Source organism: Acanthochromis polyacanthus, chromosome 12 (assembly GCF_021347895.1).
Source record: "Acanthochromis polyacanthus isolate Apoly-LR-REF ecotype Palm Island chromosome 12, KAUST_Apoly_ChrSc, whole genome shotgun sequence".
Taxonomy (NCBI): Eukaryota; Metazoa; Chordata; class Actinopteri; family Pomacentridae; genus Acanthochromis; species Acanthochromis polyacanthus.
Window position 1 is genome coordinate 10,062,480 of NC_067124.1, and position 21,374 is coordinate 10,083,853.

Below are 21,374 nucleotides of genomic sequence, written 5' to 3' on the forward strand. Positions count from 1 at the left end.
TATAAAGAGTAGACGCCGCTCGGGGTGCTGCGCAGCGAGAAATACGCAGTAGCCGTCGATGCGGCGTCTACTCTTTATTATGACAAGAAGGCTGAATCCCAAACCGCCCCCTACACACTATCCCTACACACTACCCCTCCGTTTGCGCGTTCCCGCGGAGGGTCCTCCATATTAAGGGCCGTCCCAAACCGCGTGGTGCGGAGGGAGAGTGGACTGTTCAGCCCTTAAATAACGAGTCTGCATCGATGCACACTCTGGACAACTTTTTCAGGAAGTGCAACGTCGAAATGGAGGAGGAAACAAACATACTGATGTGAGTTCCACATCCATTATTTCTCCCACGCATTTTTCACACTGACAGAACATCACAAAAAGAGTGGTGTAAAAAGGTAAATCAAAAGAAATAAATCTTCTTCTCTGCTGACGTTTGATTTAATTGTGCACCCCCTGACACCTTAAAATTTGAACACAACTGACAGAATTCATTTATTCATTTATTAATTTGTTGGATTTGAAATGCCAGATAATAGGATTGGAAAACATGTCAGTGAAAAAAAAGTGGGATGCTTTCGTCTTCTGGAAGCAGCAGCGATCCTTGTTAGTTGCAACCTGTGCCACAGCGCTACAGCCATGCATAGTAGGCGTCTTTGTGTTACCATGGCAATGACGTCTTCCGTTTTCCGGTGAGGCGACAGGGCGTCCCATTCCTGACGATCGTATTTATACCCTCCCCCTTCAATAATAGGTGCCCTCCACAGCTGCGAGTGTGACTTCTTTTGGAGTGACACTCGGTAGTGGAGGGGGAGTGTGTAGGGGGCGGTTTGGGATTCAGCCGAAGACTAGAGAGCCGACCGTGGAATGAACAACCCGAGCGTCGCAATTTGATGACGTTAGTTGTTGACGTTGTCGTTAAAATGTGCGAAAATTATTGTAGTCTACACGGTGACGGTATCTCAATGGCAGCAGATAACTCTTAATTAACCACTTGAAATCTTGGAATTATTGAAGTTGCTGGTTTAGTGACCCCGGAAATTCAACTTTAACGAAATATAATTGACGGTTTGTAATTTGATTTTATGAGTACGGTCGTCAGTTCGTCGTGTACATGTCTTGTTAGCCTAGCTTAGCTAAACCTTCCAGCCAAGCAGCATTGCTTAACACAGTTTTGTAAAGAGATGTGTCGTAACAAGGAAGTAGTTTGTACCAGCGACACCATGAAACGTGTGAAAACCAAACCGTCGTATGTGTGTTATTGTGGTAAACCTTCACTGATTTAATAGGTTTTGTACCAAAGTGGGACTGCCTCCGAAGTGTCCACAACATGCTGAATATACCAACCCAGTCTTTTCCCGCATCGAGTTCCCAGCAGCGGATTGCTCAATCCGGCCAGTCCGGTAGGAATAAGGTAACACTCTAACCATATGACAGCCAGTTGTTATGACACAGTTGAACACTTGATTCTTTTTCAAAACTTGACATTAGTTTGGATAAGATGATAGAAGTGCATAACCTAATATAAGGGAGTTCCTGTAGCGTTAGCTAAACATTTTACTTCAATATACATGTAATCGCACATGTCAGTTTAGGATAATGGCAAAAGTACGAACTTGTAGATACAATATTCTATAGTGACACGAACACTAGATGACTCTGTTGTCTTTGTTTGTTCCTTACATTCCTTCACACATCTCCAGAGATATATACACGTAAAGCTCTTTTATATGTCTCTGTCTGATAAGGTGGCATTGAAACCTGGCCACAGTCTGATGGACTGGATCCGGTTTTCCAAGAGTGGAAAAGATCTGACCGGACTCAGAGGATGCCGGATTGAAGTTACTGAGGAAGAATTGCAGAAACACAACATAAGAGATGACTGCTGGACCTGCATAAGAGGTGAGACTGCAGGAGACCAAGTCAGGTTACAAATTCAAAGAAATAGATTAAGAACCTGCAATAGAGCTGTAGTACTTAGAGAAAGTGGATGGTATTTGATGTCAGCTTGATAATACTTGAGGCTTGATTCTTCCTTGAATACAGTGGAATTAGAGAGTTGCGGTTGTGCTACAAGAGTAATATCAATTTCCTTGCTTGTACATTACATGGCTTAAAGGCATTAGAGGAGATTTAATTTCCTACGACTTTGAACGTAGCATGCGCATGCGCACATACAACCTCTCCCTCAGCCTCCTCTAACCTCCCCCCTCTTAACATTTACGAAGCAGCGCCCCCCTCCAGAAACTTGTGTAGGACTCGTGAAGTTGTCTTTTACGGCTGGGTCCCCCTGGATCTTTATCTGCCATTATGTAAAAAAAGATGAGCAAAACAAGTCGCCAGCTAACTACGAAGCGATACCAAAGCCACACATACAGAAAACATATAAGTCCAAGGCATATGTAATATACATAACTAGGCCTGAGCCGGAAGATTTTTGATTGACAGGAAAGGGAGCAAACCAAACGCCTCGGTCCGAGCGCTTTGATTGGCTGATGTTTTTCAGGTCCTGCCATGTCCACAGTTATTTTTTATTTTTTTTAATTCTTTTAGAGACCATACATACAAGTCCACTAAAGCTCAGTATATTCATTTTATGTGAATCAGACAAATTAAACAAAAAAAACATCCTCCATAATGCCTTTAAACCTTTATGTAGCAACACAGGAGATACGAAGCAGCTGCAATAAGAAAAATATGTCCAACTCCCCAGGGTAGGTGCAGTAGTTGTGAAATCAAAGTTAACTGGAGGCATATTTTTTGGTTGATTAAAGCAAATTGCCTCACTCATACTGGTTTTAGACACATTTTTGCCTTGTTTTGTCTTCGAGCACTTTTGATTTTACCGGGTACTTGAGCCATTTAGTAACAGTGGGGAACAAGCAATTTACGATTTAAGAATAAAAATAAATGAGTAGTAAAAACTGAGAGAACAGATGCCTCTTGACTTTTAGTCCCCTGATCTGGATCAAACTAGATTTTCCTGCTTCCTGTAATACAATTTATTAGTTTTGTCTTTTATTGTGAAAATATCTGATAAACATCTATGTCTTTTCAAGCTCACATCTTCAGCTCATAACGCAAGCTTCCATGAAGCTCTTGTAGACCCACAGAAAACATTATACTGTTGTTTACAAAGAGTCGTACTTTTTCTAACAAATTGTTTGATCTTTATGTGTTTTTTTTCCCTTAGTCACACAATTTAAACAAAGTAAATGGACTAAAACTAAAACACATCATCTGAACTATTTCATATTAACAATCCAAATACTTTCTAGTTGTGACATTATCAGTAAACACACATCAGCCAATTAGTCCATGGGCCAGACCAGATATTGGTACCATCTCAGGTGACCAAACCAAAGTGGTACTAAAATGTACACTGGGTTAATATAAGTACATTAAGACCACACTGCCACACTGGCAGCTTAATCACTTTTTTGTGGAACCTTCACATTCACCATAACCGCTGTATTGCAATCCATTTAACCCTATGAGGCCCACAGCTGCAACATTACAACATTTTTTTAAGGCTGTTCAGCTTGTACCTATTTCTTCCTGAATGGAGACAAACTCTACATTTCCCAGCACCCCACACTCTGAACTGCAAAATTGCAACATTTTTGGAATGTATTTTAGGAAAATATTAATACTGTGAGACATACCACATTCCAAGTTCAAACATGTCTTTCGCTTACGCCTCTCTCTTCAGCTCTCTCTTCAGGAACAATTTCAATAATTTTCCAAACAAGTATTTGATCTGTAGTATTTTTTTCTACATATAGATATACAGATACAGATTTTTAGTGATAAACAACTCAAATTATTTTTTAAAAAGTGTAATACAGTTTATGACAAAATTATTAGCCACGCCATGAAATTTAAGTTTTTTTTTTTTTTTTAAATTCCCAAGTGCTGTTAAACACATCAAGGAATTTCTATCTCAGCTTTCTCAAACATCCTATTTTTATTTTAGAAGCTTACTTCATTTTATTTTGCACACAGAAACAAAATTATTCAACAAAAACAAAAAGCTACCAGGGTCAAAATTATTAGCCCCCTTAAGAATTTCCTTTTTTATTGAGCCAAACCACAAACCACTGTTGTGCAATCATGCACTTTAACTTTGTAGTGCTCACAGCTTGTAATCAATCAATCAATCAAGTTAAAACTGGGGTTGTCCTACACTTTACACACAGTATAAAAACTTAAGGATTTGAGCTATAACTTGAGAAAGCATCATGCCAAAAACAAAAAGAGAAAAAGAATTGTTGATGCTTACAAAGCAGGAGAAGGGTCTATAAAGTTATCACAGCATTTCCAAGTGTCCAGAAGTGGAGTGAGAAGTCTCATCAAGAAATTCAGAGAGCCACACGGCACAGAACAAGTCTGGCAAAGGGAGGAAACCAAAGACTTCAAAGACTCTGGAAAGAAAATCTGTGAGAGATGTGTCTACAGACGCTAGAACAACCACCAAAACATTAGTTAATGACTTAGAGACATCAGGAATTGTAGCATCAAAGAAGACAGTCCCGAGAGCCTAGCACAGAAGTGGACTGAACCCGAAACCTTCAAGCCAAACTGAAGTCTGCTGAGGACAACCTGGAGAAAGATTATGAAGACTGGAAGCATGTCCTTCAGATGAGACCAAACTAGAGCTCTTTGGTCATAGAGACGTTGCTTCTGTTTGGAGAAAGAAGGGAGAGGCGCAGAACCCAAAGAACTCTGCCCCCACAATTAAACACGGTAGTGACAGTATCATGCTGTTGGATGCTTCAGTGCATCTGGAACTGGGAATCTGGTCAAGGTTTAAGGAATCATGAAGAAAGAGGATATGTGAAGATTTAGAAAGAAAACCTTCAGCAGTCAGCTGCTAAACTGGGTCTGGGTCTTACAACATGACAACGACCCAAAACACACGTCGCTCCTGGTGAAGATCTACCTCCAGAAGACCAAAGTGAACGTGACTGACTGGCCTGCACAAAGCCCTGACTGGGATCCCATTGAAAATCTGTGGGGTCAACTGAAGACCAAGGTCCATGCCAGAAGACCATCAAATCTGGAGGAGCTGAGAGATTTGTCAAAGAAGAACAAGCAGGGATTCCTCAGGAGATGTCAGAGACTCGTTACAGACTACAACAAACAACAGCAAGCTGTTATCCAGCAAAAAGGAAACACAACTGACTATTAGCATCAAAGGGGCTAATAATGACCCTGGTAGTTTTTGTTTTTTATTAAATAATCTTGTTTCTGTGTGCAAAATAAAATATTGTAAGTTCCAAAATAAAACTAGGATATCTGGAAAAGCTGAGTTAAAAATCCCTTGATCTGCTTAACAGCGCTTGAGAATTTTTGGATTTTTTTTTTAAATTTCATAGTGGGCCTAATAATTTTGTCTTCAACTGTACTTGTGATATTTAGGGAATTCTTTCTATGGTGGAAAAATGCAACACTGGGGTTTAATGGATGCTGTTTATTTACACTGACAGCCCCATACACTGGGTCATGAATAAATTAATCAATTGTGCCATCTATGGCAAGTCCCGAGTCAGCTGAGATAGGCTCCAGCACCCACCGTGACCCGAGTGAGGATAAAGCGGTGTATAGAGAATGGATGGATGGATGTACTGTGGTCTATGGGGTTAAGTTTAAAAGTTTACCCAATTAATTTAGTATAGGATTAATAGTATATTAACAGGTACACACATCAACTGCAGTGTGATGCTCGTTTGTGCTTCACAGTTAAAAAAAAAAAAAAAAAAACTGCTGCCTTCAGTTTCAAATATAAGGAGACACAAAGGAGAATGAAATGCACCAGTTAAGAGTCCTCAGACACCAGAAATCAGTATAATGTTCAAGCAATTCCAATATGTGATTAAAGCTGCAAGCAGCATTGGGCGGGACCTCGCCCCGCCCCCCACGCGCGGTTGGCAAGCAAGTGCCGTCCGTGACCGAAGATGAAAGCCAGAGGAGTTTCTCTGCCGGAATATCGTACAGTTTCGGAGTAGACAATGTTTAAAAGGTTTGCATATTTCAGGTCATAGCGCCCTCTCGATTGAAGATAGCTCAAATCTGTCGACAGGTTTCCGTAGAGCTCAAGCAGACGAATGTGCGAGTGGTGGTTGCATTTCTGTACGACATTCCTATGTGAAGAGCTAAGGCCATTTGTGATTTTTGCAGTATTTGTGTCCCGAGGTGGCGCTATAGATTTTTTCCAAAATTTGTTTTCAGAATATTGAAATTTTCAGCAGACCGGACCTGTGTACCAAATTTCAGCAAAATACATGCACGTTTAGGGGGTCAAATTAAGCGGAACATGGTTTCAGGTGAAGACAAACTTTGACAACTTATAAACGAAAAACTAGACAAGTTAGCCTTTTTCTTTTGATAACTTTTGTTTGGATGGATATTCACTATAATCTGTGTAAATATGAAGCCAAAATATTGTACGGTTTCGGAGGAGATAATCTTTAAAGGGTTTTCATATTTCAGGTTATAGCGCCCCCTAGATTGAAGATAGCTCAAATTAGTTGGACAGGTTTTCGTAGAGCTCAAGCAGATGGACGTATGAGTGGTGGTTGCATGTCTCTACGACATTCCTGTATGAAGAGCTGAGGTTATTTGTGATTCATGCAGGTTTTTTGTGTCTCTTGGTGGCGCTATAGAGTTTTTCCAGAATTTGTTTCCAAAATATTGAAATTTTCAGCAGACTGAATCTGCGTACCAAATTTCAGCAAAATACATGCACGTTTAGGGGGTAAAATTGAAGCGAAACATGGTTTCAGGTGAAGACAAACTTTGACAGCTTATAAAACAAACACTAGACAAGTTAGCCTTTTTCTTTTGATAACTTTTGTTTGGCTGGATATTCACTATAATCTGTGCAAATATGAAGCCGGAATATTGTACGGTTTCGGAGGAGATAAAGTTTTAAGGGTTTTCATATTTTGGGTTATAGCGCCCCTTACATTGAAGATAGCTCAAATCGGTTGTACAGGCTTTCGTAGAGCTCGAGTGGACAAACGCGTAAGTGGTGGTTGCATGTTTCTACGACATTCCTGTGCGAAGAGCTGCTGCCTTTTGTGTTGGCCTTGTCGTTTGTTGCCGTTTGTCATGTCCCTAGGTGGCGCTATAGAGTTTTTGCAGGTTTTGTTTTCAGAATATCGAATTTTTCGCGTGACCCAATGTGCGTGCCAAATTTCATAAAAAGTTATGCATGTTTAGGGGGTCAAATTAAGCGAAACGTGGTGGACTTGTAAAATAATAATAATTAAAGCTGCAAGCAGCATTGGGCGGGACCTCGCCCCCCCCGCGCCGTCGGCAAGCAAGTGCCATCCGTGACCGAAGATGAAACCCAGAGGAGTTCCTCTTCCTCAATATTGTACGGTTTTGGAGGAGATAATGTTTTAAGGGTTTTCATATTTTGGGTTATGGCGCCCCCAACATTGAAGATAGCTCAAATCGGTCAGACAGGTTTTCGTAGCGCTCGAGCGGACAAACGCGTAAGTGGTGGTTGCATGTCTGTACGACATTCCTGTGCGACGAGCTGTGGATTTTTGTGTTGGCCTTGTGATTTGTTGGCGTTTGTCGTGTCCCTAGGTGGCGCTATAGAGTTTTTGCAGGTTTTGTTTTCAGAATATCGAATTTTTCGCTTGACCCGACGTGCGTGCCAAATTTCATAAAAAGTTATGCACATTTAGGGGGTCAAATTAAGTGAAACGTGCGGGGAAGAATAATAATAATAAGAAGAAGAAGAAACCGAGCAAATACAATAGGGTCTCGCCAGCTCCGCTGGCCAGCTCTGCTGGCCTGCTTCGCTGGCTCGGTCCCTAATAAGAAACGAAGCAAATACAATAGGGTCTCGCCAGCTCCGCTGGCCAGCTCCGCTGGCCTGCTTCGCTGGCTCGGTCCCTAATTATTAAAGCTGCACGCAGCATTGGGCGGGACCTCGCCCTGCCCCCCCGTGCCGTCGGCAAGTAAGTAGGGTGACCACCTCCAAAAAGACAAAAAGTGGGACACCTGGCATGTTTTGGAGGGACAAGGCGGGATGGATCCAACCATCTGTAAACCCTGACCATACACTTCACAATTTCGACCACAAGACCAGTAAAACAAAAATATTTAATATATAGCCTATATATTTTCAGGAAACATCACACAGAATTAAGTAACAAATGTGTTTTACTTACTTAAGTAAAACATATATTGACACAATAACATTAATAATCCATCTTATAAAAGCACTCAAAAGGCCGAACATAAAGTCTTTCAAGTATACAGGCCAATAACCAACAGGCCTATATGCTCTTCCAACATACCCCATACTGACAGAATTCAACTAGGGCACTGTGTGAAAATCTTGGCTTAAATAAAATGCCAGTGCAAATATATATATATATATATATATATATATATATATATATATCAACATAAAATCTCATGCTTGGGTAGAAGAAAAAGTCTCTCTTTTCTCTCAGTAGGTCAGCTTCTTGCAGCACTGTGGAGAGGCTCGAGGGCACATTTCTGAAACACAGAAGGAACAACAGCCAACAAATATTAGCATTATTAGATACATACACAATAAAACATGCTTATTTGACCATTTAAATACATAAATATATGACTCTCACCTTAGTTCTTCTTGAATTTATACTTTTTGTTTGACCTTACAGCCTCCAGTAAGGTCTTCTCTTTCACTGCATAGCTGTAGAATTCTGTGCAACAATAGGCAAAGTTGCTCTTTACTTGAATTTCGCTCTTGATGAGCTCCACAGAGCACCGGTTCCTTTGGTCATTCCATGCTGCAGTCATCAAGGAGAACACTCTTTCCACAAATGCATTGGTGACAGGGATGCTGAAGAGAAAGGATCCAAGTGCAGCCAAATTTGGTGTCTTTGTGTCCTTGAGCAATAATGACCATTTCTCCACAACAGGGACTGTTCCTTTAGCAATCTCCTGCTGGCGTGGCAGTGTTACACAGTACTCCTCATATAGTTCATCCATGTCAAGTTTATCCTGTATTTGAAGGACATTCACTGCATCACAGAGGTGGGAAAATGTGAACTCCCTCTTCAGTTCCAAGACTGCCACATGCTTGTGAAAATTGCTGTCTGAGAAGTCATACCATTTTTGTAGGTAGCTGAGTGCAGCATCATAGAAGGAGCAAAAATCCTCCTTGATTGCTGCTGCTTTACTGTCTGGAAACTGCTGGAGAAGTGCATTTGTCTCTGTTCCAAAGAAGGAGTCCGCCTGTCTCTGCTGGAGCTTTCTCTGAAGTGTGGACATGATGTCATAGAGCTCACAGACTGTCCTGTCATCACTTTCCAACTGCAGGGTAACATCATGGAATATCTTCAGTGCATTGTGGAGGAAGGATAGATATGCCTGTAACTCAATTGGTTGCCCCTCACTGTCTTGATCCTTCTTAAACAGCTTCCACAGCACCTTTGGGCATTGCTCTCCTCCAAGAGATAAGAAATATTTCTTCACAGCAGGCCAGCAGGTATGCAGCCTTGTGACAGCTGGCCATATACTGAGCCATCTTGTGGACACATGATTCAGTAAGGCATGGTATTCTTCTTCAACAAATGCAAAGATTTTTTTCAGCTCCTCAGTGCGCTTGGATGATGAAGAAAAATGACTGAAAATCTTGTTCACTGCACTTTCAATGTCTATGTCCAGTCTGTCTCCAGCATACTTTGCACAGTTATGCACTATGTGAGCCATGCAGTTGGCCTTGACAATCTTGGCATTATCTGCTTTCAACTTCTGATAAACAGAATTGTACTTGCCATAGTTAACACTAGCGTTATCAGCTGTGTATGCAGAGATCATATCAAGTTGGAGGCCATTCTCTTTTAGTTTATTTGCTATTTGCTTGTGAATGGATCCAGATGCCTTCTCGCTGTCCTCATAAAAGTCAAGAACTTTGTTTTGTAGACCCAGCTCTGGCGTCCAATATCTTACTGCCAGTGGGAAAAGCTTGGCACTGCCGTGATTTGAGGCATCTGAGGCCACCGAGAAAAACGGTGTGAGCTGGGGCTTGTCATGTATGTTAATGGGGGATGTCAATTCACTCAAACATTTTTCAACTGACAAAGGGGCAAGGGCATGCGTTACAATGCAAGCACTCTTCGTGCGGCCACATGAAATTTTTTTGGCTATGTCCGAGTCCGGGTAAATGACAGGGGCAAGCTTATTGCTGCAGTCTGTGGAGCGGTATGAGTGTGCATGCTTCACTGAGTGATACACGCTGGTAACTTCAGCTGCTGTTACCTTATCAGATAAACTGTCGTGCTTTGGGCTCAATAAAAACGACTGCATTGATTTAGATGTCTCTTGCTGTCGGACCTTTTTTTGATGAGAGTCGCGCCCAGCATGTCGTTTGACATCATTTTCTGCACCGTGAGCAACGGAGAAACTGCTGTTGCATAGGGAACAGAAGGCTTTGTCAGGCTCGTCAGTGGGTCTTACCCAGCTGTGTGAAGACGTCCATTCCTTTTTGAAAGAACACTTTCTCTTTTTTGACTGTGATCCACTCATTTCATTTACATCATCTTTCGTTCTACTTTCCTCACTCGGACTCTCTCGTGTGTTTGTTTGGGGCGTATACATTTTGACGCAGGACGTACCCTAAAACGCAACCTATTGGACGGACGTCATCGTTGTCTCCTGCAACCATTGGTCGAAATGAAATGCTCCCCGCCAGCGCAGATATGCAGAAGTTCTGCAGCTCTGGGCTGGTTAATTTTCATGTTAGTATTTTTTTTTGCCAATGAATGGAAAAGCGGGACATTGTCATGATATGCGTGACGCGGGACAAACACTGAAATAGCGGTACAAAACAGCCTTAAACGGGACAGGTGGTCACCCTACAAGTAAGTGCCATCCGTGACCGAAGATGAAAGCCAGAGGAGTTCCTCTGCCGGAATATTGTACGGTTTCGGACGAGATAATGTTCAAAGGTTTTGCTTATTTTGGTGTATAGCGCCCCCTAGGTAGAAGATAGCTCAAATCCATTGACAGGTTTTCGTAGCGCTCGAGCAGACGAATGCGTGAGTGGTGGTTCCGTGTCTCTACGACATTCCTGTGCTCAGAGCTGAGGTCATTTGTGATTTATGTGTTTTTTTGTGTCCCCAGGTGGCACTATAGAGTTTTTCCAGAATTTGTTTTCAGAATATTGAAATTTTCAGCAGACCGGACCTGCGTACCAAATTTCAGCAAAATACATGCACTTTTACGGGGTCAAATTAAGCGAAACATGGTTTCTGGTGAAGACAAACTTTGACAGCTTATAAAACAAAAACTAGACAAGTTAGCCATTTTCTTTTGATAACTTTTGTTTGGCTGGATATTCACTATAATCTGTGCAAATATGAAGCCGAAATATTGTACGGTTTCGGAGGAGATAATCTTTAAAGGGTTTTCATATTTCAGGTAATGGCGCCCCCAAGATTGAAGATAGCTGAAATTAGTTGGACAGGTTTTCGTAGAGCTCGAGCAGATGGACGCGTGAGTGGTGGTTGCATGTCTCTATGACATTCCTGTGTGAAGAGCTGAGGTTATTTGTGATTCATGCAGGTTTTTTGTGTCCCTAGGTGGCGCCATAGAGTTTTTCCAGAATTTGTTTCCAAAATATTGAAATTTTCAGCAGACTGAACCTGCGTACCAAGTTTCACCAAAATACATGCACGTTTAGGGGGCAAAATTGAAGCGAAACATGGTTTCAGGTGATGACAAACTTTGACAGCTGATAAAAGAAAAACTAGACAAGTTAGCCTTTTTCTTTTGATAACTTTTGTTTGGCTGGATATTCACTATAATCTGTGCAAATATGAAGCCGGAATATTGAACGGTTTCGGAGGAGATAAAGTTTTAAGGGTTTTCATATTTTGGGTTATAGCGCCCCCTAGATTGAAGATAGCTCAAATCGGTTGTACAGGCTTTCGTAGGGCTCGAGTGGACAAACGCGTGAGTGGTGGTTGCATGTTTCTACGACATTCCTCTGCGAAGAGCTGCTGCCTTTTGTGTTGGCCTTGTGGTTTGTTGCCGTTTGTCATGTCCCTAGGTGGCGCTATAGAGTTTTTGCAGGTTTTGTTTTCAGAATATCGAATATTTCGCGTGACCCTATGTGCATGCCAAATTTCATAAAAAGTTATGCATGTTTAGGGGGTCAAATTAAGCGAAACGTGGTGGACTTGTAAAATAATAATAATAATAAAAGCTGCGAGCAGCATTGAACGGGTCCTCGCATCCTTGCTGGTCGGCGACCCCAAGCATGTCCACCAGGCAATGCTGCGACAAAGTGTATTTAGGCTCATGGATGTAACGAGGACTGGATTCTGAGCACTCAGGTCAAATTTCAGACAGATTGGAGCATGTACAGACTATTTTTGCAGCACTTTGTGTCCATCCACCAGGTGGCACTATGTCTGTGACTGTATAGTGGTCTATGAAACTCATCAGGACTGGACTCTGATCAAACATGTAAAGTTTGAGGTAGATTACAGCATGTACAGGCGATTTACACAAGACGTCCTGCTTCATGGCGTAACATTAAAGTTCAGTTGGCCGCCATGGCCATGCCCTTTGAGTTTTGTGAACAATTTTCGCAAATATGCAACCTGAAGGCGTTTCTTATATATTTTCCCAAATTCAGGTGTTTTGGAGTTATTGCCAGTGACAAATGAATTGTTGAAAATGACCAAAAACACCAAAAATCTGACATTTAATTAAAAATGGCTGACTTTCTGTTGTGTTTAGAGAATGACTCCAAGAGACTTTTTTGCTTGCACTGATGTGCTACATATGCATGCCAAATTTCATAGTCATAGGTGAAAGTCTGTGTGAAGGCTATTTTATATTTTATATCTTTTAGAGGGCGCTATGGTAGATGCTGTGAATGTATTTTGGCCAGTAAATGTGATCAGGACAGGACTGTGTTTAATCATGTGAGGTCTGAGGTAGATTGGAGCATGCAGAGGATAGTTAGGTAGCACTTGATGTTTCATGGCGAACCATCAAAATTCTGGAGGTCGCCATGTCCACACCCTTTGACTCTGCAAGAATCTTTTAATAACTTTTGATCATAACTTCGTGTTGTATATCCTGGCAAAATTTCAGCTCTCTAGACCTTAACCCCGAGGAGGAGTTCGCTCTCAAAAATGAAAAAAATACAGAAATTTTATCCACTTAATTCAAAATGGCGGACTTCCTGTTGAGTTTAGGGGATGGCTCCAAGAGGCTTTTTTGTGTGTCCTGGTGTGCTCTATCGGCCTCCCAAATTTTGTGGATGTAGGTGAAACATGCTGCCGGGGCTGTTTATTAAACATACTGCAGGGGGCGCGATAGCACATGCCCTGCAGAGATGCATACAGTGTTATTCCTTGAGACGACTGTGATGTGTGTGTAAATTTTGGTGAGCTGTTGAACATTCTAAGCCTGTCAAAAAGTACTTTGTTTGTCACAAAACAACGCGTTGGCACGGCAACAGCATTTCATCAAATATCAAAATCTTCACACTGTGGTATTGTCTGGGGGTGAAGAATTAGCTGACCAATTTTCAGAATGATATGACAAAGTTTGGAGCAATGGTGTGTGCAAATGTAATTTCTAAACTGCTTGTTACCAAGAGGTGGCGCTATGACTTTTTCTAAATTTTTCAGTGTGGATGTCCTCAAACTGGTTCTGGTGTCCAGCACATGAAGTTTGGGGCAGATAGGATCCTTTGCAGCTGAGATATGAACACTTCAATTTTCATGGCGAAACATCAAACTTTGCCGTCCCGCCACAGACACGCCTTTTCATCACACGTCACCATTTTTTCTGTGCTTCATCATCAATGTGTTCAGGCTTATGTCACAACATCTGAGGTGAATCTGAGCAACAGGCTAAGAATAGTACATGAAAGTCTAAAAAATGTCAAATTCTTGATACCACAAGGTGGCGCTGTGACTGTGAATGAATCTTGCTGTATGGATGTCATCGAGGCAGGTCTGTGATCATACATGTAAAGTTTCATTCAGATCGGAGCATGTTCAGGAGAGTTCCACAGCATTTCCTGTTTCATGGCGAAGGATCAAATTTCGACAGGCCGCCAAAACCACACCCTTTAACTATGGAGAAAGATTTTGATAACTTTTTCTCAGGAAGGCCGGCTGTATGTACTGGCAAAATTTCAGATCGCTCAGACTTTCCCCCAAGGAGGAGTTCATTATAGATTTTGTACAGTTAACGCATGATGGCGCACTTCCTGTTGGGTTTAGAGCATGGCTGTGATTGACTTTTTTATGTTTCCTGATGTGCTGCATATGCCTCCCAAATTTTGTAGGTCTAGACCAAATTCCCTCTGAGTTGGCCTAATACCACTTTTTAAAATTTTGTAGGGGGCGCTATGGAGCCATTTTTGCACACACCTCCACATGCCCTAAAAAATATGAAAATTTTCGCCAGTTCTGATGTGTGTGCAAATTTTCATGACTTTTCGAGCATGTTTAGGCCCTCAAAAATGCAGTTGTTCTGAGAGACAAATAATATAATAATAATAATAATAATTAAAGCTGCGAGCAGCATTGAACGGGTCCTCGCATCCTTGCTGGTCGGCGACCCCAAGCATGTCCACCAGGTAATGCTGCGACAAAGTGTATTTAGGCTCATGGATGTAACGAGGACTGGATTCTGAGCACTCAGGTCAAATTTCAGACAGATTGGAGCATGTACAGACTATTTTTGCAGCACTTTGTGTCCATCCACCAGGTGGCACTATGTCTGTGACTGTATAGTGGTCTATGAAACTCATCAGGACTGGACTCTGATCAAACATGTAAAGTTTGAGGTAGATTACAGCATGTACAGGGGATTTACACAAGACGTCCTGCTTCATGGCGTAACATTAAAGTTCAGTTGGCCGCCATGGCCATGCCCTTTGAGTTATGTGAACAATTTTCACAAATACTCAACCTGGAGGCATGTTTTAAATATTGTTCCAACTTGAGGTGTTTTGGAGTTATTGCCTGTGAGAAATCAATTGTTGAAAATCAGCAAAAACACCAAAAATTGGACATTTAATTCAAAATGGCCGACTTCCTGTTGGGTTTAGAGAAGGAGTCCAAGAGACTTTTTTTTTGCACTGACGTGCTACATATGCATGCACAATTTCATAGTCATAGGTCAAAGTCTCTATGGAGGCTATTTTTTAAATTCTGTAGGGGGCGCTATGACACATACTGTGGATGTATTTTGGCCTATAAATGTGATCAGGACAGGACTGTGTTCCATCATGTGAGGTCTGAGGTAGACTGGAGCATGCAGAGGATAGTTAGATAGCACTTGATGTTTCATGGCAAACCATCAAAATTCTGGAGGTCGCCATGTCCACACCCTTTAACTCTGGAAGAATCTTTTAATAACTTTTGATCATAACATTGTGTTGTATATCCTGGCAAAATTTCAGGTCTCTAGCAGTTAAACCCTAGGAGGAGTTCGCTCTCAAAAATTAAAAAAATAGAGAAAATTTGTCCACTTAATTCAAAATGGCGGACTTCCTGTTGGGTTTAGGGGATGGCTCCAAGAGGCTTTTTTGTGCGTTCTGATGTGCTCTATAGGCCTCCCAAATTTTGTGGATGTAGGTGAAACATGCTGCCGGGGCTGTTTATTAAACATACTGCAGGGGGCGCAATAGCACATGCCCTGCAGAGATGCATACAGTGTTATTCCTTGAGACGACTGTGATGTGTGTGTAAATTTTGGTGAGCTGTTGAACATTCTAAGCCTGTCAAAAAGTACTTTGTTTGTCACAAAAACAACACGTTGCCACGGCAACAGCATTTCATCAAATATCAAAATCTTCACACTGTGGTATTGTCTGGGGGTGAAGAATTAGCTGACCAATTTTCAGAATGATTTGACAAAGTTTGGAGCAATGATGTGTGCAAATGTAATTTCTAAACTGCTTGTTACCAAGAGGTGGCGCTATGACTTTTTCTAAATTTTTCAGTGTGGATGTCCTCAAACTGGTTCTGGTGTCCAGCACATGAAGTTTGGGGCAGATAGGATCCTTTGCAGCTGAGATATGAACACTTCAATTTTCATGGCGAAACATCAAACTTTGCCGTCCCGCCACAGACACGCCTTTTCATCACACGTCACCATTTTTTCTGTGCTTCATCATCAATGTGTTCAGGCTTATGTCACAACATCTGAGGTGAATCTGAGCAACAGGCTAAGAATAGTACATGAAAGTCTAAAAAATGTCAAATTCTTGATACCACAAGGTGGCGCTGTGACTGTGAATGAATCTTGCTGTATGGATGTCATCGAGGCAGGTCTGTGATCATACATGTAAAGTTTCATTCAGATCGGAGCATGTTCAGGAGAGTTAGACAGCATTTCCTGTTTCATGGCGAAGGATCAAATTTCGACAGGCCGCCACGACCACACCCTTTAACTATGGAGGAAGATTTTGATAACTTTTTCTCAGGAAGGTCTGCTGTATGTACTGGCCAAATTTCAGATCGCTCAGACTTTTCCCCTAGGAGGAGTTCATCATAGATTTTGTACAGTTAACGCATGATGGCGCACTTCCTGTTGGGTTTAGAGCATGGCTGTGATTGACTTTTTTGTGTTTCCTGATGTGCTGCATATGCCTCCCAAATTTTTTAGCTCTCGGCCAAATTCCCTCCGAGTTGGCCTAATACCACTTTTTAAAATTTTGTAGGGGGCGCTATGGAGCCATTTTGCCACACACCTCCACATGCCCTAAAAAATATGAAATTTTTCGCCAGTTCTGATGTGTGTGCAAATTTTCATGACTTTTCGAGCATGTTCAGGCCCTGAAAAATGCAGTTGTTTTGGCAGAATAATAATAATAATAAAAAACCCTAAGGTTCCAATAGGGTCCTTCGGCACCGTTGGTGCTCGGACCCTAATAATAAACCGTAGGGTTTCAATAGGGTCCTACGGCACCGTTGGTGCCTTGGACAGCCGGTGCCCTTGCACCGCCTGTCCTCGGCACCTCGGTGCTCGGACCCTAATAATAATAATAAACCGTAGGGTTTCAATAGGGTCCTACGGCACCGTTGGTGCCTTGGACAGCCGGTGCCCTTGCACCGCCTGTCCTCGGCACCTCGGTGCTCGGACCCTAATAATTAAAGCTGCAAGCAGCATTGGGCGGGACCTCGCCCTGCCCCCCCGTGCCGTCAGCAAGCAAGTGCCATCCGTGACCGAAGATGACAGCCAGAGGAGTTCCTCTGCCGGAATATTCTACCGTTTTGGAGGAGATAATGTTTAAAGGGTTTTCATATTTTGGTGTATAGCGCCCCCTAGGTTGAAGATAGCTCAAATTCGTCGACAGGTGTCTGTAGAGCTCGAGCAGACGAATGCGTGAGTGGTGTTTGCATGTCTGTACGACATTCTTGTGCGAATAGCTCAGGCCATTTGTGATTTTTTTCAGTATTTGTGTCCCTGGGTGGCGCAACAAAGTTTTTCAAGATATTTTTTGCAGAATATTGAAATTTTCAGGGGACTGCACCTGCGTACCAAATTTCAACAAAATCATGAACATTTAGGGGTTGAAATTGGAGCGATACATGGTTTCAGGTGAAGACAAACTTTGACACCTTATAAAAGAAAAACTAGACAAGTTAGCATTTTTCTTTTGATAACTTTTGTTTGGCTGGATATTCACTATAATCTGTCCAAATATGAAGCCGGAATATGGTACAGTTTCATAGGAGATAATCTTTAAAGGGTTTTCATATTTTGGGTTATAGCGCCCCTTAGATTGACGATAGCACAAATCGATCGGACAGGTTTTCGTAGAGCTTGAGCGGGCGAACGTGCGTGCCAAATTTCAGCAAAATACATGCATGTTTAGGGGGTCAAATTAAGCGAAACATGGTTTCAGGTGAACACAAACTTTGACAGCTTATAAAAGAAAAACTAGACAAGTTAGCCTTTTTCTTTTGATAACTTTTGTTTGGCTGGATATTCACTATAACCTGTCCAAATATGAAGCCGTAATATTGAACGGTGTCAGAGGAGATAATCTTTAAAGGGTTTTCATATTTTGGGTTATAGCGCCCCCTCGATTGATGATAGCTGAAATTAGTTGGACAGGTTCTCATAGAGGGGGAGGAGACGAACGTGTGAGTGGTGGTTGCATGTCTCTACGACATTCCTGTGCGAAGAGCTGAGGTTATTTGTGATTTATACAGTTTTTTGTGTCTCTAGGTGGCGCTATAGAGTTTTTCCAGAATTTGTTTTCAGAATATTGAAATTTTCAGCAGACCGGACATGCGTACCAAATTTCAGCAAAATACATGCATGTTTAGGGGGCAAAATTGAATCGAAACTTGGTTTCAGGTGAAGACAAACTTTGACAGCTTATAAAACAAAAACTAGACAAGTTAGCCTTTTTCTTCTTATAACTTTTGTTTGGCTGGATATTCACTATAATCTGTGCAAATATGACGCCAAAATATTGTACGGTTTTGGAGGAGATAATGTTTAAAGGGTTTTCATATTTTGGGTTTTGGCGCCCCCTACATTGAAGATAGCTCAAATCGGTCAGACAGGTTTTCGTAGAGCTCGAGCAGACAAACGCGTAAGTGGTGGTTGCATGTCTGTACGACATTCCTGTGCGACGAGCTGTGGATTTTTGTGTTGGCCTTGTGATTTGTTGGCGTTTGTCGTGTCCCTAGGTGGCGCTATAGAGTTTTTGCAGGTTTTGTTTTCAGAATATCGAATTTTTCGCTTGACCCGACGTGCGTGCCAAATTTCATAAAAAGTTATGCACGTTTCGGGGCTCACATTAAGTGAAACGTGCGGGGAATAATAATAATAATAATAATAATAATAATAATTAAAGCTGCAAGCAGCATTGGGCGGGACCTCGCCCCGCCCCCCACGCGGTCGGCAAGCAGCTCCCATCCGTGACCGAAGATGAAAGCCAGAGGAGTTCCTCTGCCGGAATATTGTACCGTTTCGGAGGAGACGATGTTTCAAGGGTTTGAATATTCAGATTGTAGCTCCCCCGACATTGAAGATAGCTCAAATCAGTCAGGCAGGATTTTGTAGAGCTCGAGCAGATGAAAGCGTGAATGTTGGTTGCATGTCTCTACGACATTCCCCTGCGATGAGCTGAGCCCATTTGTGATTTTTGCAGTATTTGTTTCCCTAGGTGGCGCTATAAAGTTTTTCCAGATTCTTTTCAGAATATTGAAATTGTCAGGAGACTGCATCTGTGTACCAAATTTCAGCAAAATCCATGAACGTTTAGGGGTTGAAATTGAAGCAAAACATGGTTTCAGGTGAAGACAAACTTTGACAGCTTATGAAAAAAAAAACTAGAGCAGTTACTGTGTTTCTTTTGATAACTTTTGCTTGGATGAATATTCACTATAATCTGTCCAAATATGAAGCCCGAATATTGTACGGTTTCGGAGGAGATAATGTTTAAGAGTTTTCATATTTTAGGTCATAGCGCCCCCTCGGTATAAGATAGCTCAAATCCGTCTATAGGCTTTCGGAGAGCTCGAGCAGAAGAACGCGTGAGTGGTGGTTGCATATCTCCACAACATTCCTGTGCGCAGAGCTGAGGTTTTTTGTGATTTATACAATTTTTTTGTGTCCCTTGGTGGCGCCATAGAGTTTTTCCAGAATTTGTTTTCAGAATATTGAAATTTTAAGCAGACCGGACCTGCGTACCAAATTTCAGCAAAATACATGCACGTTTAGGGGGTCAAATTAAGCGGAACATGGTTTCAGGTGAAGACAAAATTTGACAGCTTATAAAAGAAAAACTAGACAAGTTAGCCTTTTTCTTTTGATAACTTTTGTTTGGCTGGATATTCACTATAATCTGTCAAAATATGAAGCCGGAATATTGAATGGTGTCGGAGGAGATAATCTTTGAAAGGTTTTCATATTTTTGGTTATAACGCCCCCTAGATTGACGATAGCTGGAATCGTTCGGACAGGTTTTCGTAGAGCTCGAGCGGGCGAACGTGCGTGCAAAATTTCATAGAAAGTTATGCACGTTTAGGGGGTCAAATCGAAGCGAAACATGGTTTCAGGTGAAGACAAACTTTGTTAGCTTATAAAAGAAAAACTAGACAAGTTAGCATTTTTCTTTTGATAGCTTTTGTTTGGCTGGATATTCACTATAATCTGTGTAAATATCAAGCCGAAATATTGTACGGTTTCGGAGGAGATAATGTTTTAAGGGTTTTCATATTTGGTGTTATAGCGCCCCCGAGATTGACGATAGCTCAAATCGGTCAGACAGGTTTTCGTAGAGCTCGAGCGGACAAACATGTGAGTGGTGGTTGCATGTCTCTACGACATGCAACTTCGCTGGCTCGGTCCCTAATAAGAATAATAATAATAAGAAGAAACGAAGCAAATACAATAGGGATTCGCCAGCTTCTCTGGGTCGGTCCCTAATAATAATAATAATAAGAAATGACGGAAATACACCAAGGCACCCGGCCTTGGACAGCCGGTGCCCTTGCACCGCTTGTCCTCGGCACCTCGGTGCTCGGACCCTAATAATAATAAACCGTAGGGTTTCAATAGGGTCCTTCGGCACCGTTGGTGCCTTGGACAGCCGGTGCCCTTGCACAGCCGGTGCCCTTGCACCGCCTGTCCTCGGCACCTCGGTGCTCGGACCCTAATTAAAGCTGCAAGCAGCGTTGAACGGGTCCTCGCATCCTTGCTGGTCGGCAACCCCAAGCATCTCCACCAGGCAATGCTATAACTGAGAGCGTATTTAGGCCCATGAATGTCACAAAGGCTTGATTCTGAGCACACATGTCAAATTTCAGGCAGATTGGAGCATGTACAGACCATTCATTCAGCACTTTGTGCCCATCCACCAGGTGGCGCTATCTGTGTGACTGTATATTGGTCTTTGAAACTCATCAGGACTGGACTCTGATCAAACATGTAAAGTTTGAGGCAGATTGCAGCATGTACAGGGGATTTACACAAAACGTCCTGCTTCATGGCGTAACATTGAAGTTCCGTTGGCCGCCATGGCCACGCCCTTTGAGTTTTGTGAACAATTTTCACAAATATCCAACCTGAAGGCGTGTTTTATATATTGTCCCAAATTCAGGTGTTTTGGAGTTATTGCCTGTGACAAATGAATTGTTGAAAATGACCAAAACTACCAAAAATCTGACATTTCATTCAATATGGCGGACTTCCTGTTGGTTTTAGAGAATGATTCCAAGAGACTTTTTTGTTTGTACTGACGTGCTACATATGCATGCCAAATTTCATAGTCATAGGTGAAAGTCTGTGTGGAGGCTATTTTTTAAATGCTTTAGGGGGCGCGATGGTACATACTTTGAATGTATTTTGGCCTATAAATGTGATCAGGA

General features: G+C 42.0%; 1 protein-coding gene across 8 annotated transcripts in view; it reads left to right on the top strand.

Moving 5' to 3' along the window:
• Positions 1 to 687: 687 nt before the first annotated feature.
• Positions 688 to 21,374, top strand: part of LOC110970024 (cytochrome b5 reductase 4) — a 70,780-nt gene continuing 50,093 nt past the window's right edge. For 4 of the 8 annotated variants that reach the window (XM_051957253.1, XM_051957250.1, XM_051957252.1 and 1 more), the window contains exon 1: positions 1,872 to 1,893. Coding sequence is in view for 4 of the 8 variants with exons in the window: in XM_051957255.1 (XP_051813215.1) it covers positions 1,322 to 1,405; positions 1,740 to 1,893 (238 nt within the window). In the remaining 4 variants the exon portion in view is untranslated. The other 4 variants (XM_051957254.1, XM_051957257.1, XM_051957256.1 and 1 more) reach the window with 2 other exon arrangements.